The 21,987-nt window shown below is 50.4% G+C and overlaps 1 protein-coding gene across 1 annotated transcript in view; it reads right to left on the bottom strand.

Annotated features, from left to right (window-relative positions):
* The window catches only part of UCK2 (uridine-cytidine kinase 2), a 58,394-nt gene that overhangs the window by 8,768 nt on the left and 27,639 nt on the right, over positions 1-21,987 (bottom strand). Inside the window, exons 2-4 of the mRNA XM_075564359.1 lie at positions 11,515-11,674; positions 10,722-10,818; positions 4,295-4,437 (exon numbers count right to left, since the gene is read on the bottom strand). Of these exons, the coding sequence (XP_075420474.1) occupies positions 4,295-4,437; positions 10,722-10,818; positions 11,515-11,674 (400 nt within the window). The remainder of the gene's footprint in view (positions 1-4,294; positions 4,438-10,721; positions 10,819-11,514; positions 11,675-21,987) is intronic.

Below are 21,987 nucleotides of genomic sequence, written 5' to 3'. Positions count from 1 at the left end.
GTGGTTTCAAACTGGGCATCTAAGGAGGTAAATGGACAACAGAAACTCCAATGATTACACCTTAGGAGGCAGTGAATGAACTGTACACACGTAAAAAATGTTGAGTTAGTGTGTCTTGGAGTGTTATGTTCTCAGCAACCACCATGAAAAAGTAGAAGAATAAATGTATAATTAAGATTAGGAAGGAAAAAACCAAACATGGCTCATGTCTGTCCCCTAGAGCCTTCACTAGTTACCACCTTAAACAAACTGTACTTCTCCTTAAGCCAAGGTCAATGCAGGCAGCCTGTCCCCTTCACGGAATCACCTGCTCCCCAGGCCCCATCAGGAAACAAGGCTGAGTCAGAACAAGGTCTTGGCATAAATTGGAAATTCCAGGGACCTGAAGTCAGCTGCCCCCTCATCAAACACACAGCAGCACAATTGCTTGGTTTGCACTGGCCCTCCCAGAGGATGGGGTAGAGGTCTCCCCACATTCTCTGCTTGACTTCCCATCTTAGCCCCCAAATCCTGCCCTCCCTTTTCTGGTTAGCCAGAGTCAAGAACACAAATTTAGAAGCGAACTCCTCACTGAGACACGAGGCAAGGAAGCACGCTGTTCTGTAGTCAACTTTCAGCCGGGATGTCCCTGGAAGCCCACTGCAGTGCTGAGTCTTACAAACGCAAGCTTGCTGCCATCGGGACACTGATTCCTGACAACCCTTTAAGGCAGAGCCGAACTGCCCCGGGAGGTTTCTGCGGGAGCACACGGCAGTTCAAAGGATAACCCACAGCTCCACCAGGGCCCCGTTATGGCAACTCCAAACACTGCTAACTCACTGCTGTCGAGTCGAGTCCCACTCATAATGACCCTATAGGACAGGATGGAATGGCCCCTAGGGGTTGAGACTGTTCACAGGCGTAGAAAGCCCGGACTTTGTCCTGCTGGTTCAAGCCACCAACTGGGCGGATTGCAGCCTAACACATAACCACGACACCCAGAGGGCCCCTCTATGAGAACTAGGCATACAGAAGGATGGCTGAGCGACCAGGTGTGATAGCCCTAAATCCTCAGACCCCAGTTCCTCCCCTGGCTCTGTATCAAGCGTGGGCCAGGGCAAAGAGCACACAGTGGGAAGGTGAAGTCACGTGCACTGGGGGCGGGGGGAGGACACTGGGCAGGGGTGAGTTGGTCCAGGCTGCTTACTCCAAGGCAGGGCTCTCCCACCTGAGCCTCAGCTTGACTGGGTTTCGTGTGCCTGTCCTCATGTGCAACAGCTGCTCCTGACTAGCCCACCTCATGCCCTCACCCTCTGCCCCCGCCGCCACCCCCACAAGACACCTGCTATGTGTGCTTTCTGTCCTCCGTGGCAAGGAGAAAGAGTTTATAGAAACACTTGGGAACGTTCCAGCGTCTGCTGGGAAAGCGACTTTCCAGTGGGTGGCATGTGAAGGCGGCTATGAAACGAGGAAGCAGCACCCACAATCCAGGCAGGGGGTGCAGAACCGAGCCTACAAATCCCCTGGGAGGCTGGCTATGAGTCAGCAGCCACTCGATGCAAACGCGTTTTGAGGTTGGGTTTTTTCCCAAGATTGAATAGCATGGTGAGGATTATACATCAATAAAACTATTTAAAAAGAGATCTCCCCCACCCCAAGGTGTCCACAAACCACCTCGGGTATCTCCCCCATCCCCCCAGAAAGGATTTTCAGTTTAATCTCCACGGTGACGGTCTATTTAAATTATAACCCAAAGTTTGGTTTATTTCTAAATAGGAGAAGGTCTCAAAAAGGTAGTGGGAGAGAGAACACCGATATCTTTCGATTCCATTTATCCATCACTTTGGGGCTCTCTTGCACTACACTCAACGTTGAATCTGGTTTCCTGGGCAGCATCTTGTCTCTGCTCCTGCACGGCCTCCCTTGGACTTTGGTACCACCGGCTGGACTAGTACTTAGCAACCCCGAGTTACCACTAACGTCTGGCGACATGGCAAGACCAGAAGTGCTCAGAGAACTGACTGGAAAACAGCACCCCCCTCAATGAAAACAGACTTCTGCCCCCAAGTATCTGTGATGCTCCTAGTAAAGCTATCAGACTGCTACCACACTGTCACGCGTTTCACCCACCCGACGCGCACCACTCTCCCAGAGAAACGAATCATTGGCTTGATCATCTTCCAGCATCGTTATTCTCTAACAAGCTAAAGAGGAGCCCCTGCTGGCAAGTCAAGTGCTAATCCAAAGGTGATCGGTTCAAACTCATCCAGCAGCTGGTTCTGGGAGAGAAAAGGCCTGGCAAGTCAACTGGCTTTGTGACTAGTTACAGCCCAGAAAACCCTATGGGGCAGTTAGTTCTACTGTCACCGATGGGCAGGGGAAGGGGAGGGCGCTATGAATTGAGAGAGTTTTCGATAGCCTCTAACTGCCAACAACATAGGCTAAAACACAATTTCCCCCCCAAAATTAGCGGGTCATGAGGCAGAGGTAACCCCTTGCCACCTGACTCCGGCTGTCTGTTGGCTGGAGGGTTTGGGCAATGTACCGTGCTATCACCTCGCCAACTGAAACCAGAATGCCCCAGCTGCCATCCAGTTGGTACCGGCTCACTACGACCCTCTAAGGTCAGAGTAGACCTGCCCCTCTGGGTGTCCAAGGCGGTAAATTTTCGAGGGAGCAGCCAGCCTCCCATTGCTGCCCCCCCCCCCGACTGCAGACCTTGTGAGTATGCGACCCGCTGCACCACCAGGGTTCCTTGGGCCTGGAGTATCGGACTCGGAATTCCCATTCTAGGTGCCTGGAAGGTGCTGTGACCAAATATTCCACTGTGCACCTAAAGGTCAGGGGTTAGAATCCATTCACTGTTCAGAGAAAGAAGATGTGGTGTTCTCCTGCAGAGACCTGAAACCCTCTAGGGCAATTCTGAGCTGGCTGGCAGTGAGTTGTTGTGTTAAACGTGTTTACAGTCCAGGGGCTCCAGTCAGCGTTCTTAGAATGACAGAAAAGAAATGGGAAAACAACTCATGGAGGAAGGAGACTCACAGACTTACATAACGTGAATCTGCCAGTCGCTTGACCTGAGTCATTAGATTCAGCCCGCACTAGCATATCCAAGCTGTCTCCCTCCCTCGCCCTTAGGATGCAGACTCACAACCCGGTCAGCTTGTCATTCCTCCCTTCTGCCAGTGGCCCCACTCAACGCCCCTGCCGATTCTGCCAATACCTCTCCTCTCTCCCCACCTCTTTGCTCACCATCTTCAGCCTCCACCCGACAGCAGCCTGCACCTGAATGTCCTGCGACTCTCATCTTACAGCAGAGCACAGTGGTCACTTTTAGGGTTACAACCCCAATAGCACAACTATCTACCAAGAACTTGGACATCTTCGACTCCCCACCAAGCCCCAGAACAGTGGTCTCAACCTTTCTAATGCTGCGACCCGTTAATACAGTTTCCACATGTTGTGGTGACCTCCCCAAACAAAATTATTTTCGTTGCTACTTCAACACTGTCACTTTGCTATTGTTATGAATTGGACAACCCCTGTGAAAGGGTTGTTCAACCCCCCCCCCCCCCGCCCCCCAGAGGGGTCACAACCCACAGGTTGAGAACCGCTGTCCTAGAAGCTCCAGGCACCCACTGCCATCTTCATCACCTGTGAGCTCGGTCAACCCCCTTCCCAATCTCAGAATCAACCCAGCTTCCTCTGTGAAGGCCCCTCACCTCTCCTGATCGAATAAGGTCTCTTCTCTATAACCTCCAGCTACCTGCCGGGTGCAGCTCCCACCTGCAGGCACCTCTGCATCGCCTTTGCGCCGGGCCGGGGTCTCGAACAGGCCCGTGTGGAATAAAGCCTGCACAGGAAAAGACCAAGCTGGCTGGACAGGTCAGAACTTCCAGAAAGCATTCTGGATAGGAGAGGCCCAGAGAAGCAGGCGAGAGAGCAGCTGCCCAGCACCCTAGGCACAGGGCGCCCTTGCCCCCAAAGGTCCCATCATTGACTTCCTGTCTGGATTCTGCAGCCTCTGTGGAAAAATTCTGCTAAGGAGCCCAACATGATCATCAAACTTTCTTCCCGGAAGACCAGAATGTCAGCCTCTCGTTTCATCTCGATGACCTCACATGCCTCTCATTATCCAAAAGGGTGACGTGACTAATCCCTTCCCAAATGTCACCAGGCATCTGGGCAGCAGGACATCCTGGGACAGCGCTGCCGCGGCTCAGAGGAGTGGGTGTGGGGCTGGGGGTTGAGAGGTGGCTGGCTCCCCTCACCCCAGAGCTGCCAGCAAGCAGGGTGACCTGAGGTTTGCACGCACCTCTGCGGGAGAGCCGAGTGTCCGCGTCCGTGTCCACAAAGAGCTTCATCTGGAACAGGTCCCGCACCTCCTGGGAGTAGAAGGCCAGGATGCCCTCGAAGAGCACGACATCCGCAGGGTAGACCGTCACCGTCTCCTCCTTCCTGCAGAGCACACAGAAGGTGACGGGCCGCGGAGTGAGGGGGGTTCCGGCACAGCTTCCTCACAGGCCCGGAGGGGACGTGCCGCCCACCGCGGAAGACAAGGCCTCTTTTACCAAGGTGCCCTGCTGAGCTGTGCCCACAAGCAGGACCAGAGGGCAGACATCCCCTTTCGTCCTGGCCCCATCTACCCACCCAACCCCATGGGGCTGCCAAGTCCAAGCTGGTTACTAATGTGACTTTTCAAAAGCCAGGCCAGGGAGTGTGACCATCTACCCCGAGACCTGAAACAAATGACAGGTATCTGGTATCGATCATCCTAGCAACATTTTTCACAGGAGTTAAAGGTAGAAATTATCCAAGTGCCCATCAACAGGTGAACAGATGAACAAAATGTGCAAAGCATGGGGTTGGTGGGGAAATTCCATGACTTTTTTTCACCCCACTTTTCCACGCGCTTTCCCAGCCCAGCCGCACAAACAACAGAATGTACTCGGTCATAAAGAGAACGAGGCCTGGGTGTGGGCCGCAGATGACGCACGTTCAAAATAGTGCGAGGGTACGGATGACGGCCACGGGCCAACCTCGACCTGCAGGATCCCAGCCTTCCAGGACCCCCTGGGACCACCGACCAAGGGTGGAAAGAGCCCTGCACGCAGGCTCCATGTGTCAGAAAGTGAGGTGGTGCAAGTAGTTAGCTCATCTTTTATCATTTGCTTCCCCCTCTGAGCCATTCTGAACGAAGAAACGACTGAAAGTGATTGTGTGGTCCAAGAATCGTATGGCAATAAAACTATTGAACAATAAATATCCTAGAAGAAGAGAAAACCGATCCTGGAAGAGGGAGGCCAGGGAAAGCCGCAGCGGTGGGGTGCAGGGAAGCTAGCGGGGAGCTGAAAAGTTGATTTAAACTCTTGACTCTGAAAAGGGCAGCTGATAGGTAAAGCCTCAACTAATGCACTGTAAAGGGTTTTTTTTTTATTACTCGGTGAGGTGTAGGGGGCAACGGGGCAACTATCCTATGGGGCTACTCAAACAGCATACCTAGAATAAGTCAGGGAGGGGGTGTTACTGGTGGCTCCCCCAGTGGTTGCGAGTTGGCCCATGAAGGGCAAGGTCCACTGTTTGAAGCTTTCTATTCCTGCAACGTTGCAGACCCAATATTCACCGGGGCAGTTCTACCCTCTGCGCCAATTCGTAGGCAGTGGGCTGGTGTTTGGGGTTTGCCGGGGAATCGGAGGAAGGGACAGTTACTGTGGACAGGGCGGGGACTTTCCGATTGGGGTGCTACAGATCTACAGAGATGTCCCTGAATTATACACTGACAAGGGGCTAATGTGGCCATGTGTTTGGGTCACAGATATTATTTAATGAAATTTAAAACTTCTAAAGCCAAAGGGGTGAACAATAGTGCTAAACGGATACGGGGAGGGCCTCTCACAGGTGCAACTGTGCGGCTCCAGCTCTGCCCTGGTCCTGTTCTCGCTGCCCACTCCACAAGGGCGCCGTCGGGAGTTGACGTTTTCATTAGCGCGGGCTTTCTTGTCAGAATCTTTATAAAGCCAACCTTTTGTCTTAGGGAGCTAGAAACATTGCACCTGAGAATGGGGACACCATGGCATACAAACCACCTACACACCGCACACACAATATGTGGTACGCACATTAATAACAGTAGATTGCGCACTAGGGAGCGTGGCCACAGGCGCGGCTCTCAGCAGGTGGCTGCCAGGTGCCACAGCGGCCCTGTGCACAACAGAACGGAACCCCACGTGGTCCTGCGCCACCCTCACCATCGCCCTCTGCCGAGCCCCTCGTTGCAGCCACGGTATCAAGCCACCTCGTAAAGGCCTGTCCTCTTTGTCACTGCCCCTCCACTTTACCAAACATTAGGCCCTTCTCGGGGGACTGGTCTCTCCTGACCACATGCCCAAATGTGACCTAAGCATGACTCCTGGTGACTCTACTATACCACGGGGCTGCATGTGTGCTTAACCTTTCATTGTACCCTGTATCCAGAAACCTCGGGGAGGGAGCCAGTGATCGCCCCACATGGGTTACCAGCCAACATTCACGGATTCGAACAAAGGAAAGGCAGGAGGCTTACCCGTGCCAACCTGAGGGGCTCGGCATAAGCAATGACCTTTTAAAAGATCTCACGCGTCTTCCCTCACGGTTTGCCTTTTGGCTTGACCTCTGGGTCCGTGTCTAAGTTCAAAGGCAGGCTCTCCCGGGACCCTCTCAAGGTGGCAGAAGACGGGTGTGGAAGACAGGAGGTCTCCCCAGGGAGAGCAGGAAACTCTCTGGAGCCATCCGCAGCTGTGGAACTTGAGCTGCACATAACATCACGATCGCCTGGGAGCTTTTTAAAAAATACTTAAGACTCTGAGCCCCAGAGGTTCTGATTGAATTAGTCTGGGGGCGGAGCGAGGGCAGCAGCGGCTGGTGCGAAAGCTCCACCATGGGTGTGCCTAAGGTGTAGGCGGGGCTCAGAAACACTGGTTTCAGAGTGTCCGCTGCTCTAAAATGAGGGGCCCATTGGGAGAGTTGCAGGTGGAAGGTGAGCAGGGTACCTCTCTCTGGGCCAGGGCTCTGCTGCAGGTTCCCCGGGGCTCTGTTCCACAAGCACAGGGGCAGCGCCCTGGCTGTGCCCGGCTCCCAGGTACCTCCCAGGTACCGACTTCACACCAGCACGCCTAACTGACGCAGCAGGTGGTTTCCCAACCCAACAGCAGTGCCTGCTGGGAAAGCCAGGAAGGAGAACTTAACCGCCTACCTGCTTTGTTCTCGGCACCCCGAGAAGCTGGGGTTCATGCTTTCCCAGGCCCGTGTGTAGTGTGTGCGGGGGTAGGGGAAGCCTCCGGGGGAACTCAGATCTACAAGCATCGTCGGCTGAGCGGTGACTGGTCCCGAGTATGCATGGAACCACACTCAGAGCTCGGGCGTGTATCTGCATGTGACTCACCTGGGGAAGTCTTGCTTTAATAGGAAGGTTCTGACTTCCGGTAGAAAGGTACATTTCTGAACAAGGAATGAGCTGGTTTCACCTGGTTTATTTAATCTGACTGGGGAAGTCTAGACAAGAAACCTAGAGGGGTTAACTAGGGACTTTCAGGTAATCAGCCCAAGCCTCTCATTTGGTTTCTGAGACGGGAAAACCCAGGGACACATTTCTGTGGTGGGTGAATAGGCAGCTGTTTCCCCAGCCCAGCAATCTTTGTGCTTCATCCTCAAAGGCCCGGAGGAGGGCGGGGCCAGCTAGCATGGAACAGATGGGTGTCAGACCAGAGAGACTTGGCACAGGAGGTCCTCTGGAGAATGTGAGTGAGTAATATGAGCTAAAGGTAGGTACTCAGCAAGTTTCATGGGCCCCCGGCTTTGAAAACATAAGGTGTAAGAGGAGAAGCCAGAGGAAAGAAAGTGAAACATCCCGGAAGTGAGAATTCCCCAGGGCTTTCTTGGGGCTAATACATAATAATTCATGCGGCAAAGGGTCTGCACTTCCCCCTCCTCCAGCTCCACGCTGCTCTGGTTGGCGTCTTCCCACTGCCCTCCTGGCCAGCCTCACTTCAGGGATCCTTACCCATCTCTCACCTGGTCAAATCCCAAGGCCTCTAAGTAAGGTCTCTAGATCCTCTCCTCCTGCCACCATGGTCATCGCTCCGCTCCTGCATGACCTCCGCTTGTGACTACCTATTGCAAATACAGCTGCACTCTGACCCGAACTTCCATGAGCCTTCATGATGTGAGACCTGCCTGGGTCCCCAGGCTCCTTCATCCGCTGCCTCTCTCCCACCCTGTAACACGTTAGCCCATCACGGCTAAGCAGCTACAAGTCCCCACCAAGCCCATCCAGGTGTGTTCCTGAAATGCCTTCTTACCATGTGGGCTAGGATGGATTGCTTGACTGTGGCCTTTCTAGCCACAGCCTTGCAAATCCAGCGGAATGTTTGAGTGGGATTATGCAAATAAAGAGCCCCGTGGCCTACCAAGAGGATTTCATAGTTTGCTAATAGTGCAAAAGAGGAGCGTGGCACCCTTGTGGTGGAGAAACCATGCAAGTGAGATGTTTGACACCCTGACATGGAGCCAGGTCAGTCTGGCCATCCCTCCCAAGGCACAGAGAGAGGATGGCCAATAAAGGAAAAGCTAGAGGAAGCATGTACTCTCCACCTGAGGGGCCTATGCTGAGAACCTCCTGGACCAACCTATGGGCCGTGACCCCTCTAGGGGTCAAACGACCCTTTCACAAGGGTTGCACGATTCAGAACAGTGATAAAATTATAGTTTTGAAGTAGCAACGAAAATGATTTGATGGTTGGGGGTCACCACAGCATGAAGAACTGTATGACAGGGTCACGGCACTAGGGAGGTTGAGAACCACTGTCCTAGACCCAAGAGCTACAACACCAGAGGTAACCTAAGGCAGGGAGAAGCAGGGGCAGCCAGCGGTGGCAGAACTAGACGCCTGGCTGGAAAGAGAGGGCAGCGTTGGAATGTCTCTGGGCACTTGACAGGGCTAGACCCACCAGCCAACAGGGTGAAAGAACAGAGCACCTTTGGGCAGACTTTCTGATGGAGGGGGTGCTCCGTGCCACCCTTGTTGGCAGAACTCAAGATTTTTCTTTTCAACACTTGCCCGAGCAAGGCAGAGGCCCGGGCCAGGGGTCGAAAGTGCCAGAGACTTGGCTGAAGAGTCTGTCATTCCTACACCTTGAAACCCCTTCCCCCAACAACAGCTTCCCCTTCATACACAGCTCCCTCTGTGAAACCTGTTCTCGACACTCTAGCCCTTCCGCCTGCTTTACCCTGCCCCTCTCGCCCTTGCTTTACTTATCAAACTTCATTGGTTCCTTCGCTGGTGTCCCCACCCCCGCTGGTTTCTTGTCAACATGCCATCTCCACTCCCCTCTTTGGGTGGAAAGGGCATTTCCCAGAATCCCTTTCCTGGTGTTTTTCCCCTGAGAGGCACCTGAAGGGACTGGAAGATGTAAGTGTCTGATCAAGAGACAGGAACAGAAGCGGTGCAAATCAAGCCATGGGCACCAGTGCCGGCTTTGAGCCCATGAGTGGTGGCTCCATGGACCTGCATCCTGCTGGCTCGGGCTCCATGCAGAGCCTCCACCAGCACCTAAGCTCCTCTGCCTGAGGCTGGAGGCAGGGGGAGCAATGTTCAGCCCAGGGTCCATCTCCCAGCCCCCTCTGTGACCTTGTTACCACCACGGGGCTACACCAAACCCTTCTCTCCGTGCACCATCTGTTGAGGCCCGATTAGAAAAGCAGACTGATTCAGAAGGAGTGGGGTGTGATGTCTTGCTCTCTGCCTCCCCGGCACATTAAAGGTAGAGCTGCAGGGGACAGAGATGAGGGGTGAAGGGGCGAGGAAGCCGCTCCACTGTGTGATGAGGGGGTCTGGGTCCCTCACCAACTTCCTCTGGCCAAATGGAGCACGTGAGAAAAAGACATGTGCTTGAGATAGAGACAAGTGACACTAACAGAACTACACGACCTTAACTTCCCGTCCCAAAGTAAAGAGAAAGGAACCAAGAAGGACAAACAGAGAAGAAAGCTGACATCAGAAAGTAAAGACAATTAAAAACAGACATCTACTTAATAACCAGAAACCCAGAGAACTCAGGGAACCATACCTGGTACCAAATGCCACTGAGTTTCACTGGGAAGCCCAAAAGATGGACAGTTAAAACTGAGGGTGAGCTTTCTACAGCGCTGAAGGGGGCCTGGGTCTATGCAGGACCAGGCAAGGGAAGGGTGAGAGCCCCCCACCCCCCGCCCCAGACCTGTTGCCTTCACTTGGGGGTAGGGATAGGGTGTCAAGCCCCTCCTCTTATTATCAGAATCATTAACGCCTTCACTGCAAAAGGACAGTTGATCTGACCGTGATCAATACACAAGCGAATACGCAGGATGCAAGCCGGGCCCCATGGCTTTCTGGAGGGCTTGACCGAGTCTGTGGGGTGGACTCTCCGATCATTGGCTCCCCAAGCAAACCAGGAGCAGAGAGAGCAGTCTCCATCCTGCCCTTCCTCTAACCCTGCCCGACATCTTGTTCCAGGGACAGCTCGGGGATGTCAAGCAGATAAGCGGTCAGCTCCTCACCCAAGTTCAAACGCATTAGCCCAGCCTTCAGCTAACAAAGGTGATGTCCACACTGTTCCAGGGCTAACTCCTCGGCCTGTTGATGCTGCCCACCCCTCAAAAGCAGGAAGCACAGGGGAATCTTAGGCCCTTGGTGACACTCGGAGGAGCAGGGGCTCAGAACAACTCACCGGGAATGCGTGACGAAGTCGTACACGGGAATCTGGACCATTTTCCCTTCGGTGATTTCTTTGAGCGTTTTGAAGATGAGTTCATTATCAAAGGCATCTGGAGGAAAGCAGCGTAAGCTGAAATGCACCTTCATTTTAAAGTGAATTCTCCCTACAAGTGGGCCCAGAGCGTCCTTGCCAGGCCAATATAGCACCTGGAAAGGCTTGCCCATCCAATGCAGAATGAAAACCCCCGTGTCCCAAAATGGAATGTACGAGTGAGTTCAGATGCACCCTCCTTTTCCGTTATTGATTATCAATTATCGGTTATGGACCCAACACATTAATGCTTGCACCACCCAGGACCTCATGCTCGGGACTTGCGGAATACAAGAAGCTCAAGCCACAGACCAGCTAAGGGAGCGGTGCTCTCTTCCAGGGCTGTCTGGGCAAACCCACCCAAGCACCACCCTGCACCTTCTGGATTCCTTCCTGCTGGCTAGAGTGTTCCTCGCACATGCCGGTGAGCTGGGCGATGACACGGGCAGCTTCAGACAGACAGACAGTTGCTGTGTGTGCGCGCTACACACTGCCCTGGCCTACCAGGAGTAATACGGTCATACAGTGTCACCCTGGTTTCAGGTAATGAATCAAACAGAGCACAACACGCTTCTGCATTCTTTCTTTCCTATAAGCCTCATAACGACCCTGCCAAGTCATTAACAGTGTGTGTGTGTGTGTGTGTGTGTGTGTGTGAGTGTGTGTGTGCGCGCGCGCGCTACCCCCAAATACCAACACCCAGCCCTGTACTCACCTGGGTGATCAAAGTTGAACTGGCCCTTCAGGGCTTTGGCCTTCTGCTCTAGAGTGAGGACACGGTAGAAGCTGTCCTGGCTCAGGATGACCACCTGCTTCTGGTGGCAGTCGACCTCATTCTGTCCCAGGAGCTGCACGATTTTGGCGCACACGGAAGACTGTGCAGGAGAAGAGAACACTGGGGTAAGGAAGGGGGGTGCGTGCCGGGGGTGCTAAGCAGAGGAACCCCCTCCACCACCACCAAGCAAGGGCTTTGGAAGGAAGAACCCAAAAGCTCCCGTTTCGATAGTGGGTTAATGGGAGGAGCATGAGCCCACTGAGACTAGGTCCCTAAATCCCTTCTTCGCCTATGTCTGTAGTCAATCGCCGGGGAGGCAGCAGGCTCTCCCCGCTCTCCCATAAGCCTTTCCCAAAGCCACGAGCGAACTGTGAGACGAATGAAAGGTATGCGTGCTCCTTGCATATGTGCACCAAGAAGCCAAGGGAAAGGGCAAAGAGGACATTGCTGATGATGTGCTGACAGGCTGGGGGAGCTCTGGCTAATCGGTCCTGGCTGTGCGTCCACGAAACACTCCTTGGCTCCATACGTCTCTTTGTGTCAACAGAACCCACAGGATGGCCTGAGAGCCCTGCCAGTCAGTGACCGGCGAGACAAGCACCTCAGCCCTGGGCCCTCACCCTGCGCGGTAGTTTCCATTTACTCTGCCGGACAGTCAGAGGGAACACTTGTCCTCCACCCTTACAGCGTCTTCAAAAGCATGTGCCACGGCTGGGTTCCGGCAGCATGGGGCACAATCATTAACCAATACTAAAACAGTGGGGGGAAGGGGCATCCCAGTACGAGTGGGACACGCTGTACCAAAAGGAGCCCGAGCCCGCAGGCTTCGTGTGGCCCCGTCCTTCACACTGAGCGGCCTCGCTATCTTTCCATGGGATTAGACGGGACAGATACGCATGGTTAGAGGCTTTTGGGCTCAGCTTTAGGGAAAAGAAAAAAACACGCATATTTTAAAGGGTAGCATTTGTTCTGAGCTTCAGGAAGAGACTGTTTTCATAACACTAGTCGATGCAAACTTAACTGCCTGTACAGCATGCTCTGTTCTGCTCTGCACGTGTGGAACAACAATATTTTGACTCAACTGTTAATTATTTGAAGTCATTTGATTTGGTTTTGTTTTGGTGGCCTTTATGTCTCTGAACACAACATCCTTGGACTTGGGGGACTGTAGATTTGGGGAGGAAGATTGTCACGGAAGGCAAAACCTGAGTCAACCCAGACTTGATCCAGAAATAAAAATGTTGTAATCAAAGGCTGTATATAATTATAAAATCTGCAGACCTGTAATTTCCTTTTCCTAACTTCCTTCTGTTTTCTACATCCAAAGGCTGTGGGCGGGCAGTTCTACATGCTACCTTTACCAAGGCCCCCAAATTTCACCTACACTTTAAATAATGAAGATCCAAGTGAGGTCCCTTTTTCACTTAGAGCTGAGTATCAATCTTTACAATTCTGAAGTTGTGCTATTTGTTTACAATCAAAAATCCATTCTAAGTTTTTACTGCAGATAGCACCCATTTGAGTGAAAAGCAATCTCACCCACAAAACAGGTGGAAATTTAGGAAAACAAACATGTCATCCATCCGATTTTGCAAATAACCAATCAATTTCCCTTAACTCTGATCAAATCTGGCACAGAGACTGTGCAATGACCAATACCCCGGGGTTACTGGATGCACCCCCAAATCCATGACATCAAGTCAATTCTGACTCATGGCATCCCGGCGTGGGATTTCTGAGGCTGGGAATCTTTCCGGGAGCAAACAGCCTCGTCTTTCTCCCTGGGCGAGGGGAGTCTGAACCTCAGCATCAAAGCCAGCAGTTTGCCGGCGCACACCGCCTGGGATTATCAGGTGTGCGGACGTGAAAACTACGCTCCATAGGGACCAGGGAGCAGTTGTAGCTATGAGTGGGAATTGAGATGGTGATCCCTGGTTGTAATAAATCCACAAAACCCTTGGTAACCGTGGACAGCTGCCCCTCCCCCCAGGAAGAATTCACTTCAGAGGACAGCACTGAAGCTGCGGCTCCGGGAGAGGGACATGTCTGATCAGAGCACACGGGAGCAAACGAAGGGGGAGGAAGAGAGAGTGGAGCACATCCTGGCCCACCAAACCTTGAGGACGATATTCCTGCTCAGAGCAGCCAATGCACAGAGAGGACCAAGTGGCCGTCCCCACTATGACACATGACATTCCTCACTGACCCATAGCCCTACAGGGGTCAACACTGGAGACAGTGTGGGAATTGCACCCCATCTGATCCCACCACACTAAAGGCGTGCAACAATACAGAAAGGGGAGCAGAGCAGCGAAGTCCCAAGGGAATACCAAAATAGACTGTGGTGCCAGGACGTGGCACCCCATCAGACTCAAACAGAAAACACTCCTAAAGGTCAACAAACAGACCTTGAACTACTTACAGGCGTTTTTTGGGGGGTCATTTGTTGTTTTTTTCTTTTGTTGCTTTGTTTTGGTCTGTCTTGTTTTTGTACATATTATTATCTCTACAGGTCTATCTAGATAAGATAGGCTGGAAAAACAGTCTGGAGGAGAAAACAAGGGGACCAACAGTTCAGGGGAGGGACATAGGAGAGGGGAGGTGGAGGAAAGGAAGTGCTATTAACAAACCCAGGGACAAAGGAACAAGTGATTCAAAATCGGTGGCAAGGAGGGTGTAGGAGGTCTGGTGGGGCTTGATCAAGGGCAATGTAACTGACAGGAATTACTGAAACGGAAAGGAAGGGTCAGCATGATAGTGGGACAAGAGAAAAGGATAATAGAGGAAAGAACTAGGAGGCAAAGGGCATTTAGAGGTCTAAATACAGGCATGTAACACATGTAAATATACTTCTATATGACGATGGGGAAATGGATCTGTGTGCACATATTGATAGGGTTAGTATTAAGGTAGCAGCAGATGGACATTGGGCCTCCACTCAAGTACTCCCTCGATGCAAGAACACGTTGTTCTATTAAACTGGCACTCCATGATCTCACCTTCCCTACACGATCCCTGAAAACAAAGTGGGTGCACAAGCAAATGTGGTGAAGAAAGCTGATGGTGCCCAGCTATCAAAAGATATAGCATTTGGGGTCTTAAAGGCTTGAAGATAAACAAGTGCCATCTAGCTGAGAAGCAACAAAGCCCACATGGAAGAAGCACACCAGCCTGTGTGGTCAGGATGTGTCTATGGGATCAGGTATCAGGCATCAAAAAACAAAAATCCTATCATTGTGAATGAGGGGTGTGTGTGGAGTAGGGATCTTCAAAGCACATCTGTAGACAACTGGACATCCCTTACAGTAGGAGTGGGCCAGTCAGGGTGCAGTGTAGCAACAATGAAACAACTCTCCTCTAGTTCTTTAATGCTTCCTGCCCCCCACTAGCATGCTCCCAATTCTACCGGCTAGACCAGAGGATGTATGTACACTGGTACAGATAAGAACTGGAAACACAGGGAATCCAGGCCAGAAGAACCCCTCAGGGCCGGTGGTGAGAGTGAGGATACCGGGAGGATGGAGGGAAGGTGGGGTAGAGAAGGGGAACGGATTACAAGGATCTTCATATAACTCCCTCCCTGGGGGATAGATAACAGAAAAGTGGGTGAAGGGAGACATCAGACAGTGTAAGAAATGATAAAAATCATTTATAAATTATCAAGGGTTCATGAGGGAAAGGAGGCAAGGAGGGAGGGGGAAAATGAAGAGCTGATACCAAGGGCTCGAGCAGAAAGCAAATGTTTTGAGAATGAAAGTGGCAACAAATGTACAAATGTGCTTGACACAATGGATGGATGTATGGATTGTGATAAGAGTTGTACGAGCCCCCAATAAAATGTTGTTGTTTTTTTTAATTTGCTAAGTATTGAACCCAGGTTATGAGTAAGTACACCAAAGCACATTGTGCTGTTGTCTCTGCTTTTATGTGTTTCAGTTTTTATGGAAGGAAGAAAGAAATATACAGTCACTATAACCACCACCACCCGACCCCCCAAAAAAGCCAACATTCAACCATGATGAGTGAGTGCTTCAGGAGCTTGCTGAAACCTTTCCATGGGTAGTCCATCATATGCTGTCCTTGGATTTGGCTAATGCTCTCATTGCAGCTTGAACTTCTCACTTCAGTCCCATTGGTTCTTGATCATATGCTACCCCGTGAAGTGGTTGAATGTTGGCTTTTTTGGGGGGGGGGGGGTGCTGGTGGTGATGGTTATAGATTGTGTATTTCTTTCCTGCTGATGAAGATCAGGGATTGCAACCTTCTTTGGGGTTGAAATTCAATGTAGAGAAAATATTAATTTTTTTAATCCTCACAATTCCACCAGTAGGTAACACACAATAAATGGCTGAAGTTGTCAGGATTGTGTCTTACTTGGACCCACACTCAACGCTCATGGAAGCAGCAGTCAAAAGATGAAACGATGCACTGCACTGGGTAAACCTGCTGCACAAGACAGTGTTGAAAAGCAGAACTGGGGCAGAACACAAGGCTGGACAGCTCTCAGCAGGCTTCAAGCCTGAGTGTCATTGGGTGAATGCCTTGACTTAATGAAAGGGTCTCTACAAATTAAAATAAGCAAAATAGCCACACTACCAAGGACCTTGGAATTCCATCAAATTATCTGTCTGATCTGCCTGAGTGAGCTGCTGCGACATCAAAAAGGGAACTGCTTTGGATGGGAGAAAACCTAGCTGTGTAGACAGCCCTGCAGTTTTCAGCCAGCCAGCTCCGGGTGAAATCAAAAAGAACCAAACTGATTATGAGTCATAATGACAGGAGAGGACAGGGTGGACCTGGCCCATACGGCAAGGCTAAAATCTTCAGTGATTGGTAGGTTCCAACGGCGACCCTTCCAGTTATGTGTAAGTACTACCAGGGCTCTGGCTTCACTCACTTCTGCCCTACGTTTTGGAATGGGTTGTAAGGATTGAGTGTGGCCGGCCCTGAACTCAGCACTCCAGCAGCTAATGGTGCAGTACAAGGGCCAGGTGCTTGGCTGCTGGTGCAGGCAGGAAACCTCATCTAGCGCCTTCTCTGAGACTGTACACAGGAAACATCAATCAAACAAAATGTGGCTTTCCTTGCCCCTGTCTTTGGAATAAGCACACCACTCATCTGTCTGGGCTCTGTCTAGGAGAACCACCTGGCCTTCCGGCCAACACATCGTTCCTTTGGGGACTGGGGGGCGGGGGGCGCCCCTGCCACAAGGCTCAGAAGCTGTAGTTTATATGCGCTGCGAAACCCAAAACACTGGTAACTTCTTTTGGGTGACACACCAAGGAGATGTCATGCAAACCTTTCCGGAGGGCCACTTAAGCTTGGGCAAGCCCCTGGGGAGTTAGAGGCTTACAATTCGATCGTGCTCTGCCACTTTGCTCAGAGGGCGCAGAACCAATCTTGTAAGCTTTCCGTGCATTGACCCAGTTACCACAACACAGACAGATAAATGAAATGTAACTAAACCAGAAATCCACTAAATTGCTGTTTAATATAAGGATCCTCAGATGCAAAAATGGGGGTCGGGTTGTAAGCATTAGACTGCTAACTATAAGGTTGGTGGATCAAACCCGCCAGCTCCTACACAGGAAAAACAGACAAGAAGCTGCCGGGTTCCCTTGGTAATTCAGTCTCGAAATTCACTATCTCATGGTTATGAGTTTAATCTAGCTGGGACCACGCCAAGTTCTGAGTTAAACAGAGGTGTTAAGCAGCGGCCTCCTGTAACCTCCTTAGAAGGTAACTGCTCCCCCATTTTTGACCTTTGCTGTTGACTCGAACAAAGACCTGATGTTTGCAGCTAAAGCAGCCCCCTTACAACAGGGTATAGATGGCGGAACAGCTAAATAAAAGGAAGCGGAGCCTAATTCCTCCCCCCCTTTCCACTTGAGGGACCCAGAAAACTGAGCCCTTTGTCAATGAGAGCACCTCCAAACTCACCCAACTGCTACAGTCTGACCCACAGAGCAAGAATGGCATGCCCACGGCAGCCATGGAGAGCCGAGTCCTGCGTAAGAAGCACAAAACGCATGTGACCTCCTCCCTGGGAGGGGGACTGCAGAGGGACTGGGGGGGGGGGGAGGGAGGCAAGATAGGATAGGGCAAGATATGAGAAAATAACGATGTATAAATTACCAAGGGCACATGAGGGAGGGGGGAGCGGGGAGGGAGGGGAAAAAAAAGAGGACCTGATGCAAGGGGCTTAAGTAGAGAGCAAATGCTTTGAGAATGATTGGGGCAGGGAATGTATGGATGTGCTTTATACAATTGATGTATGTATATGTACGGATTGTGATAAGTGTTGTATGAGTCCCTAATAAAATGTGAAAAAAGAAAAGAGGAGAAAAAAATTAAAATGATTAGGGCAAAGAATGTACAGATGTACTTTATACAATTGATGTATGTATATGTATGGACTGTGGTAAGAGTTGTATGAGCCCCTAATAAGTTGTTTAAATAAATTAAAAAAAAAGCACAAAACGGGCTATTCCCCACCCTCACTCTGGTTTTTAAAAATCAATGGATACAGGAGAGTGCCCTGAGCCAACTGAATCCTATTCTGAGTCTTTCCAAAACGAAGGCTACATGGAGAGTAAACATGTACTGTGGGTTTAATCGCACAGCCTTGCTTTGCAGGAAGAAAGTCTGCTATCTTTCCAATAGTCCTTTCTCTAACCTGGGAAAGCAGAAGACACGATATCTAGTGTGTCAAGCCTCCACCCAAGGGAAAAAAATTTTTTTTTCTTTTTTGAAGTTCCTCTTTAGTTTGCTTAGGGCTTCTATGTTGATCACCCCAATTGGCTGGGGAGAAGCCAAAAGCACATGCCAAGCGCTCACTTCCCTTCCTTTGTGAGTCTCTTTGGTTGTCTTTGAAAACTCAGCTTATTGTTTATTTACCCCTCCAACAGTCTAAGAATGTGGATTCCTCCAGGGTCTCCCCTTCTGGGTTTTGCTGACTTCATCACCCATCACCACCGCCTCATCTTCATCATCATCATGCAGGGCCCAAAATTACTTCTGGAATCCAAAGGAATACCTGCAAAACTCACCGACACGGCCTCTGTATAGACCGTGGTACTCTGACCAACTGGCCGGTTTGCCACATGGAAGCCCACCCTGCACGACTCAGACGAATCCATTGGTGGTGGTGACCCCATGTGTCAAAGTACAACGGCCCCGTAGGGTCTTCACGGCCCTAATCTTTCTGGAAGAATATCACCAGGTCTTTGTGGGGCCACTCCAAACTCCAACTCACTGCCATCAAGTCCATGGCGGCTCAACGCGACCCCCACTGTCCCTGCGTGCTCTTGAAACTGTAAGTTTTTATCTGAGTAGAAAGCCTCTTCTTTCTCCTGTGGAGCAGCTGGTGGTTTGAACTTCCAACCTGACAAAGGAGTGCGTGTCACCTAGAGCTCTGAGAGCTCAACGGTAAAATAAGCAATCCATTAGGAAACAGACTAAAGAGGCTGACACTGGAAGAGATTCTGCAAAGCCTTGGAAACTCTCCCAGGGAGGTCTACCTAATGGTACAGGTCACTATGCGTCAGACACTGGAGTCTGGGGTTTGAAGCTTTGTGGAAGCACGCAGCCACATCTTTCCCCCACGGAGCAAGCATTCAGTGCCCGATGATCGCTCTGACCTCTGAGCCACCAGCGCTCCTTTGTAAGGACCGTTCAAAGGAAAGGTTTGGTGACGCGGGACCAAGAGGGCAACAAAAGAAGGAATCATTCCAGTCCTAGGAAGTGGAGAAGGGAAAAGAATTTGATAGGAAAGAGTAGCTCTTTCTCACTCACAAAGGATGCATCGTATACAAATGTACAACGAAGTCCAACAAATGACTAAATCCCTGTCACCAGATAAATGTGGTCAACAAACCCAAACCCTTAGCAATACCCTTAGCATTGTGGCCTGCGTGCTGTCTTCTCTTGGTAAGCAGGTGCTGTTAGATGCTGTGAGTCAGCTCCACCTGCTCACACTGAGCCCATGACTCTGCACAGCAGAGCCAAACACTGCCTGGGCCTGCACAATCCTCACAACTGTTAGGTTTCAGCTCATTTGTGCAGCCACTGGGCCCACCTATCTCGTTGTGGGGTGCTTCTTTGTCACTGCCCCCTATTTTACCAAGCTCCATGACCTTCTCCAGGATTGCTCCTTCCCAATAAGGTGCCCAAGGTTTGTGAGAAAACGCTTCGTCTTTTACAGAGGGGGTTTCAAAACATTCATGGAGAAAGGCTCATTTTCCTGTCTCTAAACCCAGTCTGTTGATGTCTCCTGCCCACCCAATCTCTACCAAACTATTGCCCTTTTATTTCTTAGTGGTTCTATAAAAGCTCTTTATTTATGGAGATTGGCCCTCTCGCAAATGACAGTCTTTGCAAGCATCTGCTTCCCCCCAGCCCCCCCCCAGAACCTGCTTTTTAAGATAATGATTCCTGAAGAATTTTCTGGATTTTATGTAGTTAAATGTATCAATTGTTTTTATCATGTTATATTTAGAAAAGGCTTGGTGATCAGATTTAGCAAATTCCCCTATATTATATGCTCCTCTCAATTCCGTGGTCTTTATTCTTTCACCCTCTGTCTGAACATCCCAAATCAAACGACCGCAAGGGGGCACCACTCCAGCAGCTTTCTGAACCCTGAACCACAAGCCACACTAGGAGAGCGGGAGAGCAAAGAACTGAAAGGAAGTAAGATCCGGAGAAGCTGCGGTTACTGGCTTCCTGTGTGACTGCAAACAACTGCAGGCAGACCTGCAGCTGGGTCCCTGGGGAACACACCAGGAGAGAGACGTGGGAGCCGTGGCCCGCAGCTGCACCCCTTCCCATGGATCAGGCTTTGGGAGCAGCAGTGAGCAGCAAGCTTGGAAAACCTCCCAAATAAAGCAACCCCACCCTCACCCCAATGAAAGCAGGCCTTTATTATCAGTATATTCTGATAAATCTCTTTACAGCCACGTGGAATACCTTAGAAGTCACAACCACAAACTCACTGCTTTCGAGTTGGTTCCAACTATAGAACAGGGTAGAACTGCCCAGGTGAGGTTTCCAAGACTGGTCTCTCTCCCAAGGAGCGGCTGGTGGCTTCAAACTGCTGGCAGTGGCCTTCATCAGAAACCATCTCTTCAATGGGTCAATATCAACCACCAAAATCAAATGGTTTTAAAAAATGTACTGAAATCCAACTTACAATCTCTGTGACTGCCCTACATATAGACATAAGTTTGTGGTCTAAAGGAACGGGGTCTGCGCCTGATAGAAGTCGGCTACTTGCCTTATTTGTGGCCGTGTACAGTACAAGATACAAAATAGATGCTTGCTGAGCATTTGTTCACAACAGGATGAGTTAAAGATTATATTGCAATACTGACAACTAACCTAGCAAGCAACTGGCAACTACATCATATACCAAAGGCACCTTTTTTAACTATTAGAAAAGTCAAATAACCATATTTGTGAGTGTTTATATGAAATATAACCTCAAATGGATATTTAAAAAATAAATTTTGTCTATTTACTAATAAATGCATAGGACTTAATTTATCGTTACAATGAGGGGGTAAGGGAGGCACTTATGTGTTTGGAAAATAATGCTTCAGAAAATCATTAGTAGAAAAACCACCAGTATAACATTTTGTCCTTTCAATGCCAGCAAAGCTTTGGGAATATACAGAGGATGATATGAAGCTTTAGAGGCAGTCACGAAACCTTCCCTTTGAGAGGAAATGATTTTCAGGGGAGGTATGCGGATTGGTCATCCCAGCAGCGGTAGCTGAGTTATGCTCAGGGCACTGTTACCACTAGTTAATTCCTTCCCTCGAGCCTAAACTACAACTAGTTATTATGGTAATATATTCATAATGTGCAAGACAAGTATGGACTAAAACGGTTCACCTTTTCATCTAGTCTAAAACTTCATAGCTTGATCAGACTAATCAATGGGATGTTTGCATCCTCTGCTATTAACCAACAAATAATAAAGCAAGCACACCCCAGAGCCTCTCTGAAAATGGGTGGCCTTTCACCGCTCACCCAGGGGAGGCACTGGGTAGGAATTGCCCCTCTCTCCAGACATTTGCATTCCTGACTCATTAGCCTTGAATACTCTGGGTGGAGTCAAGATCAGCAGAGTGGATCTTGTTCTTGTCTCAAATGATAAATCTGTCATCAGCCCTGTTCTTAACCAGTCACACTGTATAAAAAGCTACTTGGAATCCTGCAGAATTAGCCAAGGGGTTGTAAAACGCAAAACAAATCTGTTATGTCAAAACTGGTAATGTACAGAAGGCAGCCTGAAAGGGCATGCCTGGCATGCCAAGTACCCTCCATGAATGTCTTAATGAGGTAGGCTTGGAGACCCCTCGTTTTGACACCTTAGGGGTGAACATTTGTCTCACAGGCCCACACGACCCT

This window comes from Tenrec ecaudatus, chromosome 1, assembly GCF_050624435.1.
Source record: "Tenrec ecaudatus isolate mTenEca1 chromosome 1, mTenEca1.hap1, whole genome shotgun sequence".
Taxonomy (NCBI): Eukaryota; Metazoa; Chordata; class Mammalia; order Afrosoricida; family Tenrecidae; genus Tenrec; species Tenrec ecaudatus.
The sequence above is the reverse complement of the archived record's forward strand: the minus strand, read 5'-3'. Positions and strand labels throughout refer to the sequence as shown.